Here is a 24,441-nt window from a genome sequence, read left to right as displayed (position 1 = left end):
CGATGAAGCCGGTTCAATGGTTGTCAAAAATTGTTATTGAGACTGGAATCTTACACATCATGGATAACTTACCAGAAGGATCAAAGAAGATTGTTATGCCACTGAGGTTTTCTGTAAGTTTTTCCAAAACCTTCTTTTTACCCTCATCTTTGTTCTGTAGCACTTTTTTCGTTGACCATTTGAGGGAGGCCTTTCACCTACTAAGGATTTTTGAGCCATGTTTTATAATCTCTGCAGATAAAATTACAGCAAGGGATCCACAATGTGAATGAGATAAACAAGAAGTTTGATTACAAGAACCGTCTCGACAAAAAATACTTGGTGAGTGTTGTGCCCACATGATCAATCTTTTTTTAGTTGGCACCCACAGCATGTCCAGTTGCACATGACACATTTGTTAGTTGGCAGATACTTGTTGCAACCTGTTTTTAACTTGACCAAGTCTTTTACTATTTTTCTTAGCTACAGCCTGTATTTTTGTCTGAAATCATTCACGCTTGCAGGTCATGCTGCCAGTGCTCGAGTGCGCAGATGTAACCGATAAGGATGGAGGGAGGCATTATTGGGTCTTCAGTGTCAACTTGAGGGACGGACGCTTCGAAGTTATTGATTCAAGCAGGACGCTGGACAACATTGAGCTGATGAACACCGCCTCTACCATCGCGGGGGCAGTACGCCAGCTATGGAGGAAGCATTACCCAAAGTTCAACATCGAGCACTTCCAGATTATTGACATTGACGTACCGAAGCAGCTCGGCAAGTAAGACAATAAGCATTTCATTCCTTCTCAATCATATACCATCATTTTGTAGTTTTTAAATTTTTCTACATGTGCAATCTTTAGTATTTTTAAGACACAGTACTAGTCTTCAATCTGTTTTATCATTTTTATGAGTTTCTAATGGATTATCTAGCTAGTTGCAGAGTGGCGCATAAGTAGTTGCACACTGGCACGTAAGCAGTTGCACAGTGGCACATAATGAGTTGCAGTAGAACACAAGCAGTTGCACAGTAGGACATAAGCAGTTGCACAGTAGAACAGAAGCAGTTGCACAGTAGGACATAAGCAGTTGCACATAGTGCATTACCTTTATTTGGTTTTAATTTTATGTGACAAATTTTTTTTTGCCCATTTTGCAGTAATGAGTGTGGGTTGTTCGCACTGCTTAACGCCACCGAGTGGAATGGTAGCCAACTGCCCAACTACGACCCCAAGGAAGTACTCAACATCAGGAAGAAGCTGGCATATGATTGGGTCACTAGCGTGCACAACACCGCCCCATGGAGGAAGTTGCTGAGATACGACAAGGAGTAGGTCAGTACTATTTTTTCTTTTTTTCTGCTCCATGGAGGAAGTTGCTGGTTTGTACAATTTTATTAAGCAGATTTTGTAGTTGCACACTACTAGTAATTGCGTTTGCAACTCAATATCATCACTTCTGTTGATACATTAGGAGCACTGGATATACAATTGTTCAACAACTAAATATTTAACCAGTTGCCAACAAAGGCACAAATAGCAACTTTTTTTTACACAGTGCATGAACTAATTCAAGCAGCATAAATTAGATAAAGAGGAATCATAGATGCTGAATGTGTCCACTTGGTCCCAACATTGCTAAAAAATACATCATTATTTTCCTTTTTTGTTCCAAAGTTACAACTGAGGAAACAGAATCACAGGAGCCTCTGTGGACAAACACCAGCAGTGTGCTCTGTAGATTGGCACTGGCTGCATTTGTTTTTCTTCTTTGGGTGTAGCTCCAGCGCCGATTTGTACCGTCGACTCTTTGCCCTACCCTTTGTAGTAGACATTGGAGGATCCCTGGGCAAAAAATCATCAGAAGCTTGTGCAAGGGATGCAGCCTCCAACGGAGCAGTAGGACCGTCACGATCACCTGTGTAATAATCATATAAAAAGTTTAGTATTTTTGTTATTGTGCAACCAGCACTGATGTTTTGTGCAACCACACAGTACATTTTGTGCAACTAACTGGTTGCTGTGTGCAAGTTAAGTTGAAAAAAACACCTGCAGTAGCACGGCCTGTCATGGTACTTGGATTGTAGTCGCCTATGGGCAGAACATGAAAAACAAGTTAGATTTTTAGCTTGATCCTCAAACTAACACAGCGCAAGCAACTGGGCAGCATGTTCTGTTCAATTGGGCTCTATGATATATGCAACTAAAGTCACTCACCCTAGTTTTTGTTTTGGAGTCGGTGAAGGTACTAACCTGGGTGATGAGCCCCCTGAGTCCTGCCTGTAGGTCCATTGGGAGTAGCACAAAGGGCACTGCTAGTTGGGCCTAGCGGGGGAGGAGGTCTTTGAGGGTTGGCATCACCTATAGGAAGAACAGGACAAACAAGTCAGTTGTGTTTATCTTTTTGATGCTCGAACTAACACAGCGTGCGCAACTAGGTAGCCTGTTCGGTGCAACTGAGCACCATGGTGTGTGCAACTGGAGTTACAGACCTAGTTTGATGGGGAGTTGGGGGCAGGTAATTACCTGGACGACGAGCCCCCTGAGTGCTGCCTGTAGGGCCATTGGGAGGAGCACGCGGGGGAGGAGGTGGCGGAGGATGCCGTGTACAGCCAGGAGGGGGAGGAGGTCCTTGAGGGTTGACATCACCTATATCCAGAACTGGAAAAATAAGTTAGCTGTGTTATCTTGATGCTTGAACTAACACAGCGTGCACAACTAGGCAATATGTTCTGTCCAAGTGGCTACCATGGTGTGTGCAACTGGGCACAATGATGTGTGCAACTGAAGTTACACACCTAGTTAGATCAGGAGTTGGGGCAGATAATTACCTGGATGATGAGCCCCCTGATTGCTGCCTGGAGGTGGAGGAGGTCCTCGAGGGTTGCCATCATCTGATGGCCCAGTTGCAGCAGTCGGTTTTTTCTTTTTCTTAGACTTGTTCAGGTGGCCGATCTCGGTACGTGCTGCACACATATGCTTGTATACAATAGCTTGTGCTGGATCAGAACCACTCGCAAACTTTGCTAGTTTCCGAAAATCGTATATCATGTTCCTCTCCCTTATCTGCTTCTTTGATTGAGGAGGCATTTCATCCGGTTGCTCAAAACCAGTCCCTGGCGCACTAGGTACAGCAGTAGGTGTCCACCGTCTTAGCAGGTACCTTTCCGGTATGACATCAACGCCAACATGGGTGAACACCTTGAGGATGTGGCAACAGAGGATGCCGTCCTTGTCCATTTTACAGCACTCACACAAATAGGAACCCTCCTCCACCCTTGTCTGCACCAAGTAGTTTCGAGAACCATATTTCGCAACAAATTCCTGGTTCGGTCTGAGCTCAAACACATCAGCACCAACTTGGAATGCATTATAACGTCCAATCAGCTCAAACTCTTCTCTAAACTTGCGGTAAAGGTCTCTAGTATAGGTTTTGTAAGCTTGCTTCTCGATTGGGAAGTTGGACCACAACTCAATCTCAAGGTGTTCTGTCCTATAATCATTGTAGCCTTCCTTGGCAAGGATGTGGTTCTGGATTTTTTTCATATTGCTTGACGAAGTTCAGCATTGAGTTGTGTGGGTTCACATATCTTTTCAGGACGGCGTTGAACCCCTCACTACGCTGTGTAGACTGGAGGAAGGGGAAGAACCTGTGTTTGAAGTAGCACGGCACCCAAGTTGACCTGTATTCGTACAACTTCTCAAAGTGCGCGTGTGTCATAGCCTCATACTTCATCATTAACCCAGCCCAATTCTGCTCAAACTCGTCTATAGTGAAGCTGAAGTCAACACACTTGTTGAAATCATCAGAGAGTCCTGGATTCTGGCACAGCAGCCAACCAACCTTTTCCTGAGCCTTTTTCATGATGTGCCATCGACAACAGTGATGCACGGTGGTTGGAAAGATGCTCTGTATTGACTGCCTCATCGCACCATCCTGATCGGTGATGAAGTTGTCAGGAGGTTTGCCATCCATAGCCTCTAGGAATGCTCCAAAGACCCAATCAAAGCTCGATGCTAACTCCTGCCTCACAAACGCGCAACCCAGCAAGAAAGATTGGCCATGTCGGTTTATTCCTATGAAGGGCGCGAACGGCATATTGTACAAGTTGGTCATGTAGGTGGTGTCAAACGATATGCAATTGTGGTATGCCTCCGCATAAGCTTTTCGAGCTAAGCCGTCCACCCAAAATATGTTGACAACTCTGTCCTCTTCATCATATTTCACCTTATAGAAGAAGTCTAGATCGGTTTTTTGTATATCCTTGAAGTGCGCAATTGTCTCAATCAGATCACCCTCCTTTGTGTCATCTCTACAGAAACTTGTTCAAAGATTTGTTATTGCCTTTGGTCCGAACGGCACCATCATCTCAGATCCATAGAACTCTGCCATTACATGCATCATTCGTCCTGCATAATACAAAAACAAACAGTATATCCTTTTTTAGTTGCACAAATGGCACATCCAGCTGCACAGAAATAGGACACGTGTTGGCACAGAAGATAATCGCAGGAAATGGACACCTAGCTGCACCTTTTTACAAACACTTTGCAGTTTTTGCATACAGGACATTGTGTAGTTGCACAGTAAAGACAATCTAGGTGCACAAGAAGCACCAAAAGTGATATACAAAAAGCATGGGAAGTTGGACACCAGCTGCACAGTTAAGCCATTTCAGTTGCACAGTAGTACCATAACAGTTGCACACTGGACTGCCTAGAGGGAAACTTAATTCTTCAAGGGATATAGAAAAATACCACACCTGTAGTTAAGTTGCAGTTATACAAGATGCGCAGAAACTCCTTTTCATCAGGTGAGATGCCTTGGTGGGATCTCAAGTATTTGGACAATGATGGTTTGTTCACAAGCGGATGATTGTGGTCACGAACAAAGTGCGTCACCTCCCATCGCCCATCTATCAGCTTCACCAACATTTTCGCCTTGCATTCAGTCTGCTTTATTGTCTCGCGTTTGCGCTTCTTCTTCTTACTAGTACCAGCCTCCTCTTCAGCAAATATTGGAGGTTCTTCTTCCATCTCCTCATCATTGTTAACAGATTTTGGATCTGGAATAGGGTCCAGGACAGGAGGAGCCTCGGCTCCTCCATCATCAGCTTTGGGCTTCTTGAACTTGTTGCAGCAAAACTGTTGTTTTATCAATTCATTGGTGCGGGCTGTCCATCTAGAGGTGTTCATCTTGATAGAGAAACCCATCCATAGTGCGTAGCTATTGTAGTGATCCTTAGCAATTTGAAGGCTGTCAAACCTCATGCCAACATAGGGTTCCATAGGTTGAGAACCAGCCTCATCCTCTCCTTCTTCTACTTGCACAGCTCTGTCAACAGCCCCAGCTTCTAGCTCAGTCCTGGTTGGACCAGGAACATTTGCCTCGGTTCCTGTGTCATGAAGAGTATGGCTCTCTGACTGCAAAGACACCACTACAGGGGCACCATAGGCTGATGACTGGCCTGCCACATTGTCATGGCTCGTAGGGTTACCATCACGACTTGCCTGCGTGTAGTAAACAGATCGACCATTTTCTGTCCAATTTCCTTATTGTATGCTGGGTTGCTGCTGATCCATATCACGAGGAAGCTCATTGAGATCTGGAGGCAACTCATTGAGATCAAGCATTTTTTTTCCTTGTTCTTGGATGCTGCCACACACTCCCTGCACATATATAAAAAGAAGAAATTGATGTCATCAGTTGGTAACCATAGAAAAAGAGTGTTTCAAAGAACCTAAAAACTTAGTAAATAGGCAGTTGCACACCATTTTGTGAAAATCTTAGTTCCAAAAATAACGTGATCGTAGCATAATCTTTTATTATAACAGTTATGAAATTTTTTGTTTGCACAGATTTGTTATGTTAGTTGCACAGTTTGCAGTAAATAACTGGCAAAAGCATGACTTCTTTTTTGCTACAGAGTTTTTCTGACTTTCCCCTTTTTTTGTTTTGTTGTAATTATCTGTAGGTTTCCGTTTCGCAAGGAGCTCTTTTCAGATTTTTCTGCACATAATTGGATGCTACATTTGAGAAGGAAAATCCAAGTGAAAGAAGAAAGAAGAATTGGAGGACAGATTTTAGTTATATGTTTTTCATCGTCGTTTATGTTTCTAGTTCTGCTATATTTGAACATATTAATATGGTTTGCAATAGGTGTGGGACCAGAATATATGCGTGGGACAAGATTATATGTGTGAATATGTTAATATGGTTTGTGGCTTCATTAGCCATGGACAAAAGTTCTTTGTGCTTTTCCTGTTGCACTACAGATTTCTGGTTTTCGCTAGAATAGACGTCTCAATTGCCAGGGTGCATCTTTGCACTTGGCCAGCATACATATCCAGTTGGACATTCAATGTTTTTAGTTGGCTAGAATAGATGTCTCAGCTGGCCAGGTTGCATTTATTTCAGTTTTTGGCCAACATGCATGTTCAGTTGGACAGTTAATACATTCAGTTGGCTAGAATAGATGTCTCAGTTGGCCAGGATACATTTTATCAGTTTTTTGCCAACATGCATGTTTAGTTGGCCAGAAAACATGTTTTTTATTTGTACATATACTACAGTTTTCCCAAAATGTTCACTCACAAACATGTATTGCGAAATATACATGTTTACTTAGCCAGGATACATGTTTAGTTGGCCAGGATACATGTTTTTTAGCTGGCCAGATAACACGTGGGGTACAATGCATGTTTTAGTTTTGGCTAGCATGCATGCCGAGTTGCCAGAATATAGGTACAGTTGGATGGGATGCATGTTCAGTTGCACATTTATGAATTTTTCGTTGCACATATCTATTGGGCAGTCAATTTTTTGTTCATTTTGCAAACAATAACTACAAGTTGGTAGAATGCATGCTTAGTTTTTGGCTACAATGCTTTGTTGAGTTGGCTTTAATCATGTTTTAATTGGCTAGAGAACTTGTTTTTAGTTGGCTTGTTTAACACATCCAGGTGGTAGAAACTTGTCTAGCATGCATCAAGTAGTTTTTGGCATGTTTAACATATCCAGCAGTAACATCAAGTAGGCTGGTGTGATGTGCCAGATTCACCTCTTTTTTGAAACAGATTCTCCATGGATCCATGGAGAATGGGGTTTACATATGCCTATGCAGTACAAGAAAGGGAGAAGTGAAGAGGTGCAGAGGGGGCTTACCTGCTTGATCTTACTGCCTGGTATGGCTCTGACCACCCTGCCCTTTAGATCTTGAAGCAGCTCCTTCCACTTTGGGGCTCTCATGGCGGCTGTGTAGGAGGAGGAAGAAGGGTTGGGGGCGATTTCTGTTGGATCTGCTTCTGGCATGGAGAAGAAGAAGAAGGCAACATGGGAGGGGCTGAGGCGTGGGGGCGAGCGGGGGCGTGGGTGCGAGCTGGGGACAGCTGGCTACGTGGGGGCTTGATCGGTTTGTTTGGTGGCCGGTCGATCGGCCTGTTTGATGAGCCCCTTCCTTTTCTGTTTCGTGGGGACAGGGGGTTTCCTTTTTCAGTCGGCCGCTCGGTTGCACTAGTGGGCAGCCGGCCGCCCACTAGACACGCCCTCTTATTTTTGTATTTCCTTGGGCTAACTTTGTGTGCGCGCTGCGGGCCAATCCTGAAATTTTATACGAAGTGATATATATAGATAGATTAGTACCACCTTGGATTTTGGAAAAAATATGGACGTATCGAAAAAAAACTGAAAGCGTAAATTCACGGGAAGAAGCATATTGTGACGGTGAACCCACGGAGTCAATCCGTGCTTTATTATTAAAAAACTAGCACAAGTGCCCGTGCGTTGCAACGGGAGCTGTGTTTTGATTTTTTGGTTAAAAAACGGATTTGAGCTAAATTTTGCCCATTTTCGCCTGGGGCGGAAAGTACCGAAACCTTTCGGCCGAAAAATATATATTTTGGTGAAATTTCGGCCACATTGCTTCGCGAGTCTCCCTTCCCCCAACTTATAGTTCATGGGCCTGTAATGCTCCTAGTATTAATTGATATTTCAAACGGGCAAGCACAATCATAAATCTAAGATCTTAAAGAAATAACTTATTAATTAATATATAAATACAACATAAAAATGTCAAATATTTTAGCCGCATTTCTATTTTCTTTCCCTCCAAAGCAACATTCGTAAAAATATTCAAATGACAATCAAACTTCCTTCTTATTTAAGTAGCCTTACACAATCCTTCCTTTTTAAGGATCTGACTCGTTTGAATCCTTCCTTATTTCTTGATCACACAATCCTCCTTCCTTTTAACTATTATCATTTCGGCTAAATTTTGGCCTGTGGCGAAAAGTACCTTTCGACTGAAATATATATATATTTGTCAAATTTGGGCCACACTACTCGCGGGTCTCCCTTCCACACAGCTTATAATTCATGGACATGTAATGCTCCCGTGCGTTGCAACGGGAGAAAACCAAAAAATAATGGGATACAGAGCCGGCTTTGTGGTTGGGTTTAGTGCTTTTATGGAAGGCCACCATCGAGATGGGCCGTTGCTAAGGAGGAGCTTAACTTGGGCAAGCAGAGATTACAATTGAGAAGGGCGACCCCGAGGGAGGTCAATGGCACGGTTGCAAGCAGTGGCAACAAAGTTGTTCAGCTATCATCAACGCAACAACGTGCTCAAAATTTTCAAGACTACTATTTTTGTACCGAGTGAATTTATATGTATCGTAGTCAGGAATAATAAAGTTCAAGAATATATATAATACTGACAAAATAACAAACATACAACGCCCAAAAGATACATTGGTACCTGACAAAGTGACGATCATCATGATAATCAAAATAACAAACATATTGTTTCTCATACAGGTTACTGATCTATTAAGATCATCGTACCACAGAGAAAGAAATCTGTGTACCGGATCATCTTGAGATGCAAACAATATATGCTAGCACCTGTAAGAGACACCTGATTATCCATTTTCCTAGTATCGATACTTCATTCGTTTCTATTCGATGCCGATAGTCACAAAATAGTTTCTTCCTGTGGTTAACTGCTTAAAAAAGCAATATCATTCCATCTCATTAGTTGAAGCTTATTAACGACTCCTAGTACGAGAGACCAAATATCAAACTGGGCAGGAGTTGTATAAACATCTACTTTAGACGATCATGTGCATATACATACCTGAGGACGTGAACTCATGCCCCTGGTTGTTGGCTTGAAAGATCGTCACTTTCCTACAATCACCAAATAGGATTAACTGGTGTCCACGATGGTCGGCTAGGTTTGTACGTATGAGTTTTTCATGTGTACGTATGAGCTGGGGATGACGACGGAGACGATGGCGCCGCCACCGCTACTCCTGCAGCTTGTCGATGACCTGGAGCAGGAAGGGGCCGAACCTGTGAAGGAAATATGCCCTAGAGGCAATAATAAAGTTATTATTTATTTCCTTATATCATGATAAATGTTTATTATTCATGCTAGAATTGTATTAACCGGAAACATAATACATGTGTGAATACATAGACAAACAGAGTGTCACTAGTATGCCTCTACTTGACTAGCTCGTTAATCAAAGATGGTTATGTTTCCTAACCATGAACAAAGAGTTGTTATTTGATTAACGAGGTCACATCATTAGTTGAATGATCTGATTGACATGACCCATTCCATTAGCTTAGCACCCGATCGTTTAGTATGTTGCTATTGCTTTTTCTTCATGACTTATACATGTTCCTATGACTATGAGATTATGCAACTCCCGTTTACCGGAGGAACACTTTGGGTGCTACCAAACGTCACAACGTAACTGGGTGATTATAAAGGAGCATTACAGGTGTCTCCAAAGGTACATGTTGGGTTGGCGTATTTCGAGATTAGGATTTGTCACTCCGATTGTCGGAGAGGTATCTCTGGGCCCTCTCGGTAATGCACATCACATAAGCCTTGCAAGCATTGCAACTAATGAGTTAGTTGAGATGATGTATTACGGAACGAGTAAAGAGACTTGCCGGTAACGAGATTGAACTAGGTATTGGATACCGACGATCGAATCTCGGGCAAGTAACATACCGATGACAAAGGGAACAACGTATGTTGTTATGCGGTCTGACCGATAAAGATCTTCGTAGAATATGTAGGAGCCAATATGGGCATCCAGGTCCCGCTATTGGTTATTGACCGGAGACGTGTCTCGGTCATGTCTACATTGTTCTCGAACCGTAGGGTCCGCACGCTTAAAGTTACGATGACAGTTATTATGAGTTTATGCATTTTGATGTACCGAAGTTTGTTCGGAGTCCCGGATGTGATCACGGACATGACGAGGAGTCTCGAAATGGTCGAGACATAAAGATTGATATATTGGAAGCCTATGTTTGGACATCGGAAGTGTTCCGGGTGAAATCGGGATTTTACCGGAGTACCGGGAGGTTACCGGAACCCCCCGGGAGCATATGGGCCTTAATGGGCTTTAGTGGAAAGGAGAAAGGGGCAGCCCAAGGTGGCCGCGCGCCTCCCCCCTTCCCCTAGTCCTATTAGGACTAGGAGAGGTGGCCGGCCCCCCTCTCTCTCTTTCCCCCTCGGGGAATCCTAGTCCAACTAGGATTGGGGGGGGAGTCCTACTCCCGGTAGGAGTAGGACTCCTCCTGCGCCCTCCTCCTGGCCGGCGCCCCTCCCCCTTGGCTCCTTTATATACGGAGGCAGGGGGCACCTCTAGACACACAAGTTGATCCTTGGTGATCGTTCCTTAGCCGTGTGCGGTGCCCCCTGCCAACCATATTCCACCTCGGTCATATCGTTGTAGTGCTTAGGCAAAGCCCTGCGTCGGTAGAACATCAAGATCGTCACCACGCCGTCGTGCTGACGGAACTCTTCCTCGACGCTTTGCTGGATCGGAGCCCGAGGATCGTCATCGAGCTGAACGTGTGCTAAGAACTCGGAGGTGCCGGAGTAACGGTGCTTGGATCGGTCGGATCGGGAAGACGTACGACTACTTCCTCTACGTTGTGTGATCGCTTCCGCAGTCGGTCTGCGTTGGTACGTAGACAACACTCTCCCCTCTCGTTGCTATGCATCACCATGATCTTGCGTGTGCGTAGGAATTTTTTTGAAATTACTACGTTCCCCAACAGTGGCATCCGAGCCTGGTTTTATGGTTTGATGTGATTTGCACGAGTAGAACACAAGTGAGTTGTGGGCGATATAAGTCATACTGCCTACCAGCATGTCATACTTTGGTTCAGCGGTATTGTTGGACGAGACGACCCGGACCAACATTACGCGTACGCTTACGCGAGACCGGTTCCCACGACGTGCTTTGCACACAGGTGGCTTGCGGGCGACTGTCTCTCCAACTTTAGTTGAACCAAGTGTGGCTACGCCCGGTCCTTGCGAAGGTTAAAACGGAGTCTATTTGACAAACTATCGTTGTGGTTTTGATGCGTAGGTGAGATTGGTTCTTGCTTAAGCACGTAGCAGCCACGTAAAACTTGCAACAACAAAGTAGAGGACGTCTAACTTGTTTTTGCAGGGCATGTTGTGATGTGATATGGTCAAGGCATGATGCTAAATTTTATTGTATGAGATGATCATGTTTTGTAACCGAGTTATCAGCAACTGGCAGGAGCCATATGGTTGTCGCTTTATTGTATGCAATGCAATCGCGATGTAATGCTTTACTTTATCACTAAGCGGTAGCGATAGTCGTGGAAGCATAAGATTGGCGAGACGACAACGATGCTACGATGGAGATCAAGGTGTCGCGCCGGTGGCGATGGTGATCATGATGGTGCTTCGGAGATGGAGATCACAAGCACAAGATGATGATGGCCATATCATATCACTTATATTGATTGCATGTGATGTTTATCTTTTATGCATCTTATCTTGCTTTGATTGACGGTAGCATTATAAGATCAAGAAGTGTTCTCCCTGGGTATGCACCGTTGCGAAAGTTCTTCATGCTGAGACACCACGTGATGATCGGGTGTGATAGGCTCTACGTTCAAATACAACGGGTGCAAAACAGTTGCACACGCGGAATACTCAGGTTATACTTGACGAGCCAAGCATATACAGATATGGCCTCGGAACACAGAGACCGAAAGGTCGAGCGTGAATCATATAGTAGATATGATCAACATAATGATGTTCACCAATGAAATTACTCCATCTCACGTGATGATCGGACATGGTTTAGTTGATTTGGATCACGTGATCACTTAGAGGATTAGAGGGATGTCTATCTAAGTGGGAGTTCTTAAGTAATATGATTAATTGAACTCTAATTTATCATGAACTTAGTCCTGGTAGTATTAGCATATCTATGTTGTAGATCAATAGCTCGCGTTGTTGCTTTCATATGTTTATTTTGATATGTTCCTAGAGGAAATTGAGTTGAAAGATGTTAGTAGCAATGATGCGGATTGGATCCGTGATCTGAGGTTTATCCTCATTGCTGCACAGAAGAATTATGTCCTTGATGCACCGCTAGGTGACAGACCTATTGTAGGAGCAGATGCAGACGTTATGAACGTTTGGCTAGCTCAATATGATGACTACTTGATAGTTTAGTGCACCATGCTTAATGGCTTAGAATCGGGACTTCAAAGACGTTTTGAACATCATGGACCATATGAGATGTTCCAGGAGTTGAAGTTAATATTTCAAACAAATACCCGAGTTGAGAGATATGAAGTCTCCAACAAGTTCTATAGCTAAAAGATGGAGGAGAATCGCTCAACTAGTGAGCATGTGCTCAGATTGTCTGGGTACTACAATCGCTTGAATCAAGTGGGAGTTAATCTTCCAGATAAGATAGTGATTGACAGAATTCTCTAATCACCATCACCAAGTTAGTAGAACTTCGTGATGAACTATAATATGCAAGGGATAACGGAAACAACTCCCAAGCTCTTCGTGATGATGAAATCAACGAAGGTAGAAATCGAGAAAAACATCAAGTGTTGATGGTTGACAAGACCACTAGTTTCAAGAAAAGGGCAAAGGGAAGAAGGGGAACTTCAAGAAGAACGGCAAGCAAGTTGCTGCTCAAGTGAAGAAGCCCAAGTCTGATCCTAAGCCTGAGACTAAGTGCTTCTACTGCAAAGGGACTGGTCACTGGAAGCGGAACTACCCCAAGTGATTGGCGGATAAGAAGGATGGCAAAGTGAACATAAGTATATTTGATATACATGTTATTGATGTGTACTTTACTAGTGTTTATAGCAACCCCTCAGTATTTGATGCTAGTTCAGTTGCTAAGAGTAGTAACTCGAAACAGGAGTTGCAGAATAAACAGAGACTAGTTAAGGGTGAAGTGACGATGTGTGTTGGAAGTAGTTCCAAGATTGATATGATCATCATCGCACACTCCCCTATACTTTCGGGATTAGTGTTGAACTTAAATAAGTGTTATTTGGTTTTTGCGTTGAGCATGAATATGATTTGATCATGTTTATTGCAATACGGTTATTCATTAAAGTCAGAGAATAATTGTTGTTCTGTTTACATGAATAAAACCTTGGATGGTCATACACCCAATGAAACAAGTTCGTTGGATCTCGATCGTAGTGATACACATATTCATAATATTGAAACCAAAAGATGCAAAGTTAATAATGATAGTGCAACTTATTTGTGGCACTGCCGTTTAGGTCATATTGGTATAAAGCGCATGAAGAAACTCCATGCTGATGGGCTTTCGGAATCACTTGATTATGAATCACTTGATGCTTGCGAACCATGCCTTTTGGGCAAGATGACTAAAACGCCGTTCTCCGGAACAATGGAGCAAGCAACAGATTTGTTGGAAATCATACATACTGATGTATGTGGTCCGATGAATATTTAAGGCTTGCAGCGGGTATCATTATTTTCTGACCTTCACAGATGATTTGAGCAGATATGGGTATATCTACTTAATGAAATAGAAGTCTAATACATTTGAAAAGTTCATAGAATTTCAGAGTGAAGTGAAAAATCATCGTGACAAGAAAATAAAGTTTCTACGATCTGATCGTGGAGACAAATATTTGAGTTACGAGTTTGGTCTTCAATTAAAACAATGTGGAATAGTTTCACAAACTCATGCCACATGGAACACCACAGTATAATGGTGTGTCCGAACGTCATAACTGTACTTTATTGGATATAGTGCAATCTATGATGTCTCTTACCGATCTACCACTATCGTTTTGGGGTTATGCATTAGAGACAGCTGCATTCACGTTAAAAGGGCACCATCTAAATCTGTTGAGACGACACCGTATGAACTGTGGTTTGGCAAGAAACCAAAGTTGTCGTTTCTTAAAGTTTGGGGTTGCAATGCTTATGTGAAAAAGTTTCATCCTGATAAGCTCAAAACCAAATCAGAGAAATATGTCTTCATAGGATAGCCAAAAGGATACTGTTGGGTACACCCTCTATCACAAATCCGAAGGCAAGACTTTTGTTGCTAAATTCGGAGTTTTTCTAGAGAAGGAGTTTCTCTCGAAAGAAGTGAGTGGGAGGAAAGTAGAAAACTTGATAAGGTAATTGAACCTTCTCCCTTATTGGAAAGTAGTTCATCACAAAATCTGTTCTTGTGACTACTGCACCAATTAGTGAGGAAGCTAATGATGATGATCATGTAACTTCAGATCAAGTTACTACCGAATCTCGTAGGTAAACCAGAGTGAGATCCGTACCAGAGTGGTACGGTAATCCTGTTCTGGAGGTCATGTTACTTGACCATGACGAACCTACGAACTATGAGGAAGCGATGATGAGCCCAGATTCCGCGAAATGGTTTGAGGCCATGAAATCTGAGATATGATCCATGTATGAGAACAAAGTTTGGACTTTGGTTGACTTGCCCGATGATCGGCAAGCAATTGAGAATAAATGGATCTTCAAGAGGAAGACGGACGCTGATAGTAGTGTTACTATCTACAAAGCTAGAATTGTCGCAAAAGGTTTTCGACAAGTTCAAGGTGTTGACTACGATGAGAGCTTCTCACTCGTATCTATGCTTGAGTCTGTTCGAATCATGTTAGTAATTGCCGCATTTTATGAAATCTGGCAAACGGATAAACAAAACTGCATTCCTTAATGGATTTATTAAAGAAGAGTTGTATATGATGCAACCAGAAGGTTTTGTCAATCCGAAAGGTGCTAACAAAATGTGCAAGCTCCAGCGATCCATCTGTGGACTGGTGCAAGCATCTCGGAGTTGGAATATACGCTTTGATGAGTTGATCAAAGCATATAGTTTTATACAGACTTGCGGTGAAGCCTGTATTTACGAGAAAGTGAGTGGGAGCACTACAGCATTTCTGATAAGTATATGTGAATGACATATTGTTGATCGGAAATAATGTAGAATTGTTCTGCAAAGCATAAAAGAGTGTTTGAAATGAGTTTTTCAAAGAAAGACTTCGGTGAAGCTGCTTATATATTGAGCTTCAAGATCTATAGAGATAGATCAAGACGCTTGATAAGTTTTTTCAATGAGTACATACCTTGACAAGATTTTGAAGTAGTTCAAAATGGAGCAGTCAAAGAAAGAGTTCTTGCCTGTATTATAAGGTGTGAAGTTGAGTAAGACTCAAAGCCCGACCACGGCAGAAGATAGAAAGAGAATGAAAGTCATTCCCTATGCCTTGGCCATAGGTTCTATAAAGTATGTCATGCTGTATACCAGATCTATTGTATACTCTGCACTGATTTGGCAAGGGAGTACAATAGTGATCTAGGAGTAGATCACTGGACAGCGGTCAGAATTATACTTAGTGAAATAAGGATATGTTTCTCGATTATGGACGTGACAAAAAGGTTCGTCGTAAAGGGTTACGTCGATGCAAGTTTTTGACACTGATCCAGATGATTCTAAGTCTCAATCTGGATACATATTGAAAATGGGAGCAATTAGCTAGAGTAGCTCCGTGTAGAGCATTGTAGACATAGAACTTGCAAAATACTTACGGATCTGAATGTGACAGACCCGTTGACTAAAATTATCTCACAAGCAAAACATGATCACACCTTATTACTCTTTGGGTGTTAATCACATAGATATGTGAACTAGATTACTGACTCTAGTAAACCCTTTGAGTGTTGGTCACATGACGATGTGAACTATGGGTGTTAATCACATGGTGATGTGAACTATTGCAGTTAAATCACATGGCGATGTGAACTAGATTATTGACTCTAGTGCAAGTGGGAGACTGAAGGAAATATGCCCTAGAGGCAATAATAAAGTTATTATTTATTTCCTTATATCATGATAAATGTTTATTATTCATGCTAGAATTGTATTAACCGGAAATATAATACATGTGTGAATACATAGACAAACAGAGTGTCACTAGTATGCCTCTACTTGACTAGCTCGTTAATCAAAGATGGTTATGTTTCCTAACCATGAACAAAGAGTTGTTATTTGATTAACGAGGTCACATCATTAGTTGAATGATCTGATTGACATGACCCATTCTATTAGCTTAGCACCCGATCGTTTAGTATGTTGCTAATGCTTTTTCTTCATGACTTATACATGTTCCTATGACTATGAGATTATGCAACTCCCGTTTACCGGAGGAACACTTTGGGTGCTACCAAACGTCACAACGTAACTGGGTGATTATAAAGGAGCATTACAGGTGTCTCCAAAGGTACATGTTGGGTTGGCGTATTTCGAGATTAGGATTTGTCACTCCGATTGTCGGAGAGGTATCTCTGGGCCCTCTCGGTAATGCACATCACATAAGCCTTGCAAGCATTGCAACTAATGAGTTAGTTGTGAGATGATGTATTACGGAACGAGTAAAGAGACTTGCCGGTAATGAGATTGAACTAGGTATTGGATACCGACAATCGAATCTCGGGCAAGTAACATACCGATGACAAAGGGAACAACGTATGTTGTTATGCGGTCTGACTGATAAAGATCTTCGTAGAATATGTAGGAGCCAATATGGGCATCCAGGTCCCGCTATTGGTTATTGACCAGAGATGTGTCTCGGTCATGTCTACATTGTTCTCGAACCGTAGGGTCCGCACGCTTAACGTTACGATGACAGTTATTATGAGTTTATGCATTTTGATGTACCGAAGGTTGTTCGGAGTCCCGGATGTGATCACGGACATGACGAGGAGTCTCGAAATGGTCGAGACATAAAGATTGATATATTGGAAGCCTATGTTTGGACATCGGAAGTGTTCCGGGTGAAATCGGGATTTTACCGGATTACCGGGAGGTTACCGGAACCCCCCCGGGAGCCATATGGGCCTTCATGGGCCTTAGTGGAAAGGAGAAAAGGGGCAGCCCATAGGTGGCCGCGCGCCCCCCCTTCCCTTAGTCCTATTAGGACTAGGAGAAGGGGCCGGCCCCCTCTCTCTCTTTCCCCCTTTGGGAAGCCTAGTCCAACTAGGATTGGAGGGGGGAGTCCTACTCCCGGTAGGAGTAGGACTCCTCCTGCGCCCTCTCCCTGGCCGGCGCACCCCTCCCCCTTGGCTCCTTTATATACGGAGGCAGGGGGCACCTCTAGACACACAAGTTGATCCTTGGTGATCGTTCCTTAGCCGTGTGCGGTGCCCCCTGCCACCATATTCCACCTCGGTCATATCGTTGTAGTACTTAGGCGAAGCCCTGCGTCGGTAGAACATCAAGATCGTCACCACGCCGTCGTGCTGACGGAACTCTTCCTCGACGCTTTGCTGGATCGGAGCCCGAGGATCGTCATCGAGCTGAACGTGTGCTAAGAACTCGGAGGTGCCGGAGTAACGGTGCTTGGATCGGTCGGATCGGGAAGACGTACGACTACTTCCTCTACGTTGTGTGATCGCTTCCGCAGTCGGTCTGCGTTGGGCCTTAGTGGAAAGGAGAAAAGGGGCAGCCCATAGGTGGCCGCGCCCCCCCCTTCCCTTAGTCCTATTAGGACTAGGAGAAGGGGCCGGCCCCCCCTCTCTCTTTCCCCCTTCGGGAAACCTAGTCCAACTAGGATTGGAGGGGGGAGTCCTACTCCCGGTAGGAGTAGGACTCCTCCTGCGCCCTCTCCCTGGCCGGCGCACCCCTCCCCCTTGGCTCCTTTATATACGGAGGCAGGGGGCACCTCTAGACACACAAGTTGATCCTTGGTGATCGTTCCTTAGCCGTGTGCGGTGCCCCCTGCCACCATATTCCACCTCGGTCATATCGTTGTAGTGCTTAGGCGAAGCCCTGCGTCGGTAGAACATCAAGATCGTCACCACGCCGTCGTGCTGACGGAACTCTTCCTCGACGCTTTGCTGGATCGGAGCCCGAGGATTGTCATCGAGCTGAACGTGTGCTAAGAACTCGGAGGTGCCGGAGTAACGGTGCTTGGATCGGTCGGATCGGGAAGACGTACGACTACTTCCTCTACGTTGTGTGATCGCTTCCGCAGTCGGTCTGTGTTGGTACGTAGACAACACTCTCCCCTCTCGTTGCTATGCATCACCATGATCTTGCGTGTGCGTAGGAATTTTTTTGAAATTACTACGTTCCCCAACAACCTGGTGAGGTTCACCTTCACGTCCTGCTTCATGATGGTCTCGGTGAGCGCCTGCCACCCCTGCTTGTGCAGCGCCTTGGGGTCGTTGAACACCAGGTGCTCCCTCGGGTAATTGTTCTTGAGGCTCGTCTCCTCGACTCTTCCTCGTCGACATAGTACTCCACGTACCGGAGCTGCATGTCCCGTGCCGGCTGCCCGTAGAAGTTGGTGGCCATCCAGTCCATGTTCCCCCACGGCACGATCTGCAGCACCACCGCCTGCGTCGGCTGGAAGATCTGGTTCGTCAGCCCAGCCACGTGCACCGCCAGCAGCACGTCCGCCGCGTTCACCAACGCTGCGAACGCCGCCACGTGCGCCCCCGCCTCCGTCACGTTGAACCCGAGCTCCGTCGCCGCCGCCGCCACCTCCTCCAGGTTCAGCAGCTTCCGCTTGCCCCCGCGGGAGATGATCAACATCTGCGGCCGCATCCCCGGGGCCTTGGTCGTGGGTTTGAAACTCACGTGAAGTATTTTTTGCATCGTTTTTTTTCTTTTGACCAGGCCCCATCACGCGGTTGACAAGAACGATCAACACGGCCCAGTCGAGCGAGCCGGAGGGACAAAACAACGACTTATATGAATTGACCTACGCGATCAATGAACAGTTTTTTAGTACCACCTCGCGTACATGTTTTAAATTCAAAGTGAAAGCGTAAACTTACGGAAAGAAACGTATTGTGACGGTGAACCTACGGAGTCAATCCATACTTTATTATTAGGGGTAGATTATAATTATAATTATAAGTCTATATCTATATCTATACCTACTAATAAAGGGGCTATTGCTTCTTACCACCGTAATTTGGTCCGCTTTCGTCCGTCATCTTCCGTTCCTTTTGCCTATATTTTTTTCTATACCCGAGGTGGTACTAATATCCGTTCGTGTCTTTATAAATTTCGTCAGTCCAGGAGTTTTCAGCGATTGCCTTAGTCGTGGCCCATCTTATCTTAGCTGGCGTTTCATGGCCCATCTTATATTAGCCGGCCCAACGCAAAAAAAAAAGTACAAGCCTGAGGGATCGAACTCCCATCGGCCCCTTCAAGCTGTAAGGCTGCAACCAACTAAGCTAGAATAAGTTTGTGTTTAAAAAACGGTTCGCCCGTTTAAGAAATAGTCCCACCTCGACCCCTTATATCCAACAATACCAGTTAATATACATTTAAAATTTGCGCATACACAGAAGCTAGCTGCTGGATGACTACCACCTAGGAGGTCAGAAAACGGATGTAGACAGATTGCCATGGTTGGAGAGACACAATGTCCTAGGAAATCAAGTCCAAGACCCAGCCGATTAAGACCCATGTGAGTTGCTGCAGCAGCTCAGATAGCCGATTAAGATGTACTCCCTAATATACGTCCCTTTTGTTCATTTTGATGACAAGTATTTCCGAACAGAAGGAGTATGTATGTTACATACTGAAGATCGCCGCAGTTTGCAAATAAAGACGCAGAGCCTCAGACCTATGGTATGGGAGAGGAGATCAGCGGAACTTGCCAGGTTGGATTTCAATTTAGCCTGATATCCTCAATGTATGACACATGTGAACTGCTATGTTGGAATATTCACTTGGGTAAAAGTCTAAAATATAATAACATATTTATGAATTTTATGGTTGTGTTTCATTACAAAGAGCTAGAATCACCCGTTATAAGTTTGTTGGCACATGTTTCTATAAATAGTGTGGAGGAAATTTATACATGGTTCATCTTTCATGTTGAGTAAGGATTATTGACTCTCAACATGGAGCCAAAATTATGCGCAAGTTTTTTTTGCAAGAAAATTGCCGATCTATTTATCAACTGTCAAGGCAATACAAATAACACTAGAGGTAAAAATTATGCACAAATCGAAAACGAACCTTTAAGTAAGTTTACAAAATATATGCAAAAATACGCATGTGCATATGGATATATACTACATCTCTATACATTTTATTAATGAAATATGTTTTGAGGTGAGCTTTAAAAATTGAAAAAAATGAACAGATCATGCTTGCTGCAACTATTACTCCTCTCAATTGGTTTGCTTGCTGCAATTATTATTCTAGGTTAGTTTGCTTGTTGTTATTACTTCATATTTATTAATATTAATGCTTTTCCCTGTTTTATTTTTTAATTTCAAGAATGAACAATTAATCTAAAGAATGAATTAACAATCAAAAGTTAGTTGTTTAGATAGATCAGCTTACTTGAAATCATAACCCATATCATCATCAAATGATCCATGTTTTTTAACACGAGCGACCATCATCCAACGACATGGTCCTTGATCCGAAAGATCCATATGAGCCATGTCTTCTCCCGTTGCAACGCACGGGCATTTGCGCTAGGTATAATAAAGCACGGATTGACTCCATGGATTTAACGTCACAATACGCTTCTTCTCATGAATTTATGCTTTCAATTTCAATTTAAAACATATACGCGAGGTGGTATAAAAAACCGTTTCGTTTGCTGGTGACAATTGTTTCCGAGCGTAGTCGATCTTGGGCTGGACGTGATGGATCCTACAAACTCGACTGCAACATACTATATATACAAAGCCCTACCTGATCGATCAATTTCCCTCAAAAAAAACCTAAAATCTAAAAAGTGCACGCGCACCATTTAAATGGAACGAGCGGCCGGCTCCTGGCCGCTCGATCCCGCCCTGAATCGCCGCACGCGTGGGCCAGCTATTATCTGGTCGGGCGCTCTCAACCGCAAAACAGCTGGCATTTGTCGCTATCTACCTTTTCCACACCGTTCCTCCCCATCTCCCTCCCGTCTGCCGCCGTCACACCTCGCGCTGGCCACCTCTGCTCTTCCCACGCCGCCGCCTCTGCTCCTCTCGCGCCGGCCGCCGCATGTTGGGGACGGACGCCGCACCCCTCGGCTGGATCCTGGCGCCGCCACTCCCACCTCTGTCGAGCGGCCAGAGGAAGCACGGACACGGGAGGGAAAATGAGCTCGTCCTCGATATGAAGCACGACGAAGGCGACGGCTGCTATGGAATGGAGATGCTGGCCGTGGAGCCGAAGCAGCGCAGCTAGCATGTCCCTGGGGAGACCGCGGCCATAGAGCCGGAGCAGCAGCGCTGCCATGTCCTCCACCTGCCTTTTTTCTCGAAGCTGGAGCTGGCTCACCGCGCGAAGACCTGGACTCGGATGTGTACGCCCGGCAGTGTATTTCCTACTTTGACGCCGGCCGTGATTTGACCCGAGTGGTCAATTACTTTCTTGCTATTGAGTTCATCTTTTTGGCAATGTAATACCCGTTCGTCCAAGTATATGTGTTAACAACAGCCGAAAGCTCCGATAATGATTCCAACAATTTGCACTAGTACAAATTACTATGAGTAGTTTATTACTCCCTCTGTTCCATATTATAGTGCGCATGCAGTTTTTGATCATATTCCAGATTGTAGTGCGTATAAGCACATTTTGACGAAGATAGCCCCTAGGTTGGATCACTGCAGCGAACCTGCATGCACCCACGTGAGTGACAGTGTGAGCAGATAGGGGCAATTGCAGTCTAAATAAAAGTGCCACCTCATGTCTTGGTATAGGCGCTGCGGAGTAGTTGGCAGGAAGACTAGTTACACAAACATTGATGTTTAGTTGGCTTATAATATAGTTTAGTTACACACACATTGATATTCAGTTGGCAGGAGAACTAGTTGCATACACGATGATGTTTGTTGGCTTGTAATGTAGTCTAGTTGCACAAACAATAATGTTTAGTTGGAAGGAAAACTAATTACACACACGTATGCTAAGTTGACTTGTAATTTAGTTCAGTTGCACACACATTTATGTTTAGTTGGCAGGACACTAGTTGCACACACATATGTGCAATTAACGCGGCAATGTAGTCTAGTTGCACAAACATTGATATTTAGTTGGCAGGACTAGTTACACACATATATACTCAGTTGGCGCGGCAATGTAGTCTAGTTGCACATACATTGATGTTTAGTTGGCAGGACTATTTACACACACATATACTCAGTTGGCGCGGCAATGTAGTCTAGTTACACACACATTGATGTTTAGTTGGCAAGACTATTGCACACACATATGCTCAGTTGGCGTGGCAATGTAGTCTCGCTGCACACACATTGATGCTTAGTTGACAGGACTATTTGGCACACATATGCTCAGTTGACGCGGCAATATAATCTAGTTGCACACACATTGATATTTAGTTGGCAGGAAGACTAGTTCGTCGAAACATCCCCATGCGGGATCTACTTTTGAAGAGCACATCCCGAGAGTTTTAACGGTGAAAACGAATCTGAATTTCGACACACGGTTTAGAAGATACGTCTTTTATAATTTTGAAAATCAAAATTTAATAAATAAGGGACGAACATAAGGAATATTAATGCAGCGGCATACAGGCATTCATCACGTGAGAAAAGATCACATAATGTGTGATTAATTAGCAGTGTTTTTTTTTAAACAGAGGAATGATTAATCACAACACGGTACGCGCTCTATTTGAAAAAAGCATGCCGCTCAGGAACGCTAGCGGGCGCCCAGCCGCCTGCTAGACGCGTCCAAAAAGAAAACCTGATCGTTGGATGAATCGTACAGACTCGACCGCAACGTATTACATATACAACGCCCTACCTGTCCGATCAATCTTTGGCGGCGCCTCCACAAGCGGCGAGGAGACTCGGCGGAAGCACGTGAGCGCACTGAAGAGATAGCAGGCCATCGACACAGCGTTCGCCTGACCAGAGCAGTGGCGGCTGTTCTCCTTGCCGTCCATCTTCGACGGCAATACTATCTCTACGTCATCAGTGTGTTCAGTATTCAGTCAACTCGGCGCCGGCCCGCCATGCCCGCCGTGGTGGAGGCGCAGGGCTTCTGCCTGCTCGACGATCGAGGCAGGAGCAGTTTTACCACGATAGAGCTCAGAAAGAGATGGGGAAAGAGAGAGGAGCTCATCACGAACAGGATAAAATAGACAACAACGGAGGAGGAGCACGGATGCTCGCCTTGCTCACCTAGATCGAGGACGGCGGGCTTCAAGGTTCGAGCGAATCCTCACCCAGCTCACCGGGAAAGAAGCCAGCGACTTTGGCGTTGTCCGCCCCTTTGGACGTGTTCCGCCCCTTTGGACGTGTTCCAGCTTCAACGGATCCTCCCTCAGATCGAGGCCATGGGCTTCGGTGCCGTCCGGATGTGACTTCCTCGTGGGTGCTCTGGAGCTACGACGAGTGCATGGGCAAAGATCAAGTCTAGAGCCGCCGCGCGTGGAGGCTTGATAGGGTTCCGAACAGAGGACGACATGGAGCTCGTTACAGCGACATCACGCCTGGCCGTGCCGCCCGGATCGGTCGCACTGGTGGTCACGCTCCAGCCGGATGGCCAGGCACCAAGAGCCCAGGCGCCGAGCTACGTACGTACGAGGGACTTCGTCCAAGCGGTGGTACATGTACTACCTGACGAACAGTCTATATATCAAACTTGACTCCGCTTAAAAGAACAGTTATGATTGGTGGTTCTGCAAATTGATTCCATATTTATTTATTCATTCTGATTTTCCACCACCAGAACGTTGACAATTTTGGGCCCTCCGTAGGCATGAATCCATCTTACCAATGTTACCAGTTCTTGTGTCTTCATGGTCTAGCAGTTCTTGTGTCTTCTTGGTATATAAACTTTATACCCTGGAAACTTCATAATTTATGTATGTCTAGCTTTATTACATACTAGCAAAAAGGCCCGTGCGTTGCAACGGGGGAAAGGAAATCCTCTCATATCGCTAGCTGGGTGCGTGGCCGGTTGACAGGTTATGAAATCGAACTCTCCCATGAGCAGTTTTATTTTTTGCCAACTCTCCGGACCTGGGCCATAGTGCGCCGCCAGGCGGGCTTCCTCCATTGGCCCAAAACAAAATAGCGTATGTGAAATTAAAGCAGGACCAAACGAAGCAGGACGAAACCAAGAATATCACCTCCCTT

The 24,441-nt window shown here is 44.5% G+C and overlaps 1 protein-coding gene across 1 annotated transcript; it reads right to left on the bottom strand.

The window, feature by feature from the left end:
* Positions 1-9,286: 9,286 nt before the first annotated feature.
* On the bottom strand, positions 9,287-18,967 carry LOC125507120 (beta-1,2-xylosyltransferease XAX1-like). Its single transcript, XM_048671808.1, has 3 exons — positions 18,575-18,967; positions 18,451-18,512; positions 9,287-9,332 (listed from the first exon to the last, which is right to left on the bottom strand). Exons 1-3 carry the CDS (start codon positions 18,965-18,967, stop codon positions 9,287-9,289), a joined length of 501 nt encoding a protein of 166 aa, XP_048527765.1.
* Positions 18,968-24,441: the final 5,474 nt, after the last annotated feature.

This window comes from Triticum urartu, chromosome 5 (genome assembly GCF_003073215.2).
Source record: "Triticum urartu cultivar G1812 chromosome 5, Tu2.1, whole genome shotgun sequence".
Lineage (NCBI taxonomy): Eukaryota > Viridiplantae > Streptophyta > Magnoliopsida > Poales > Poaceae > Triticum > Triticum urartu.
This window is presented reverse-complemented; position numbering and strand designations above follow the sequence as displayed.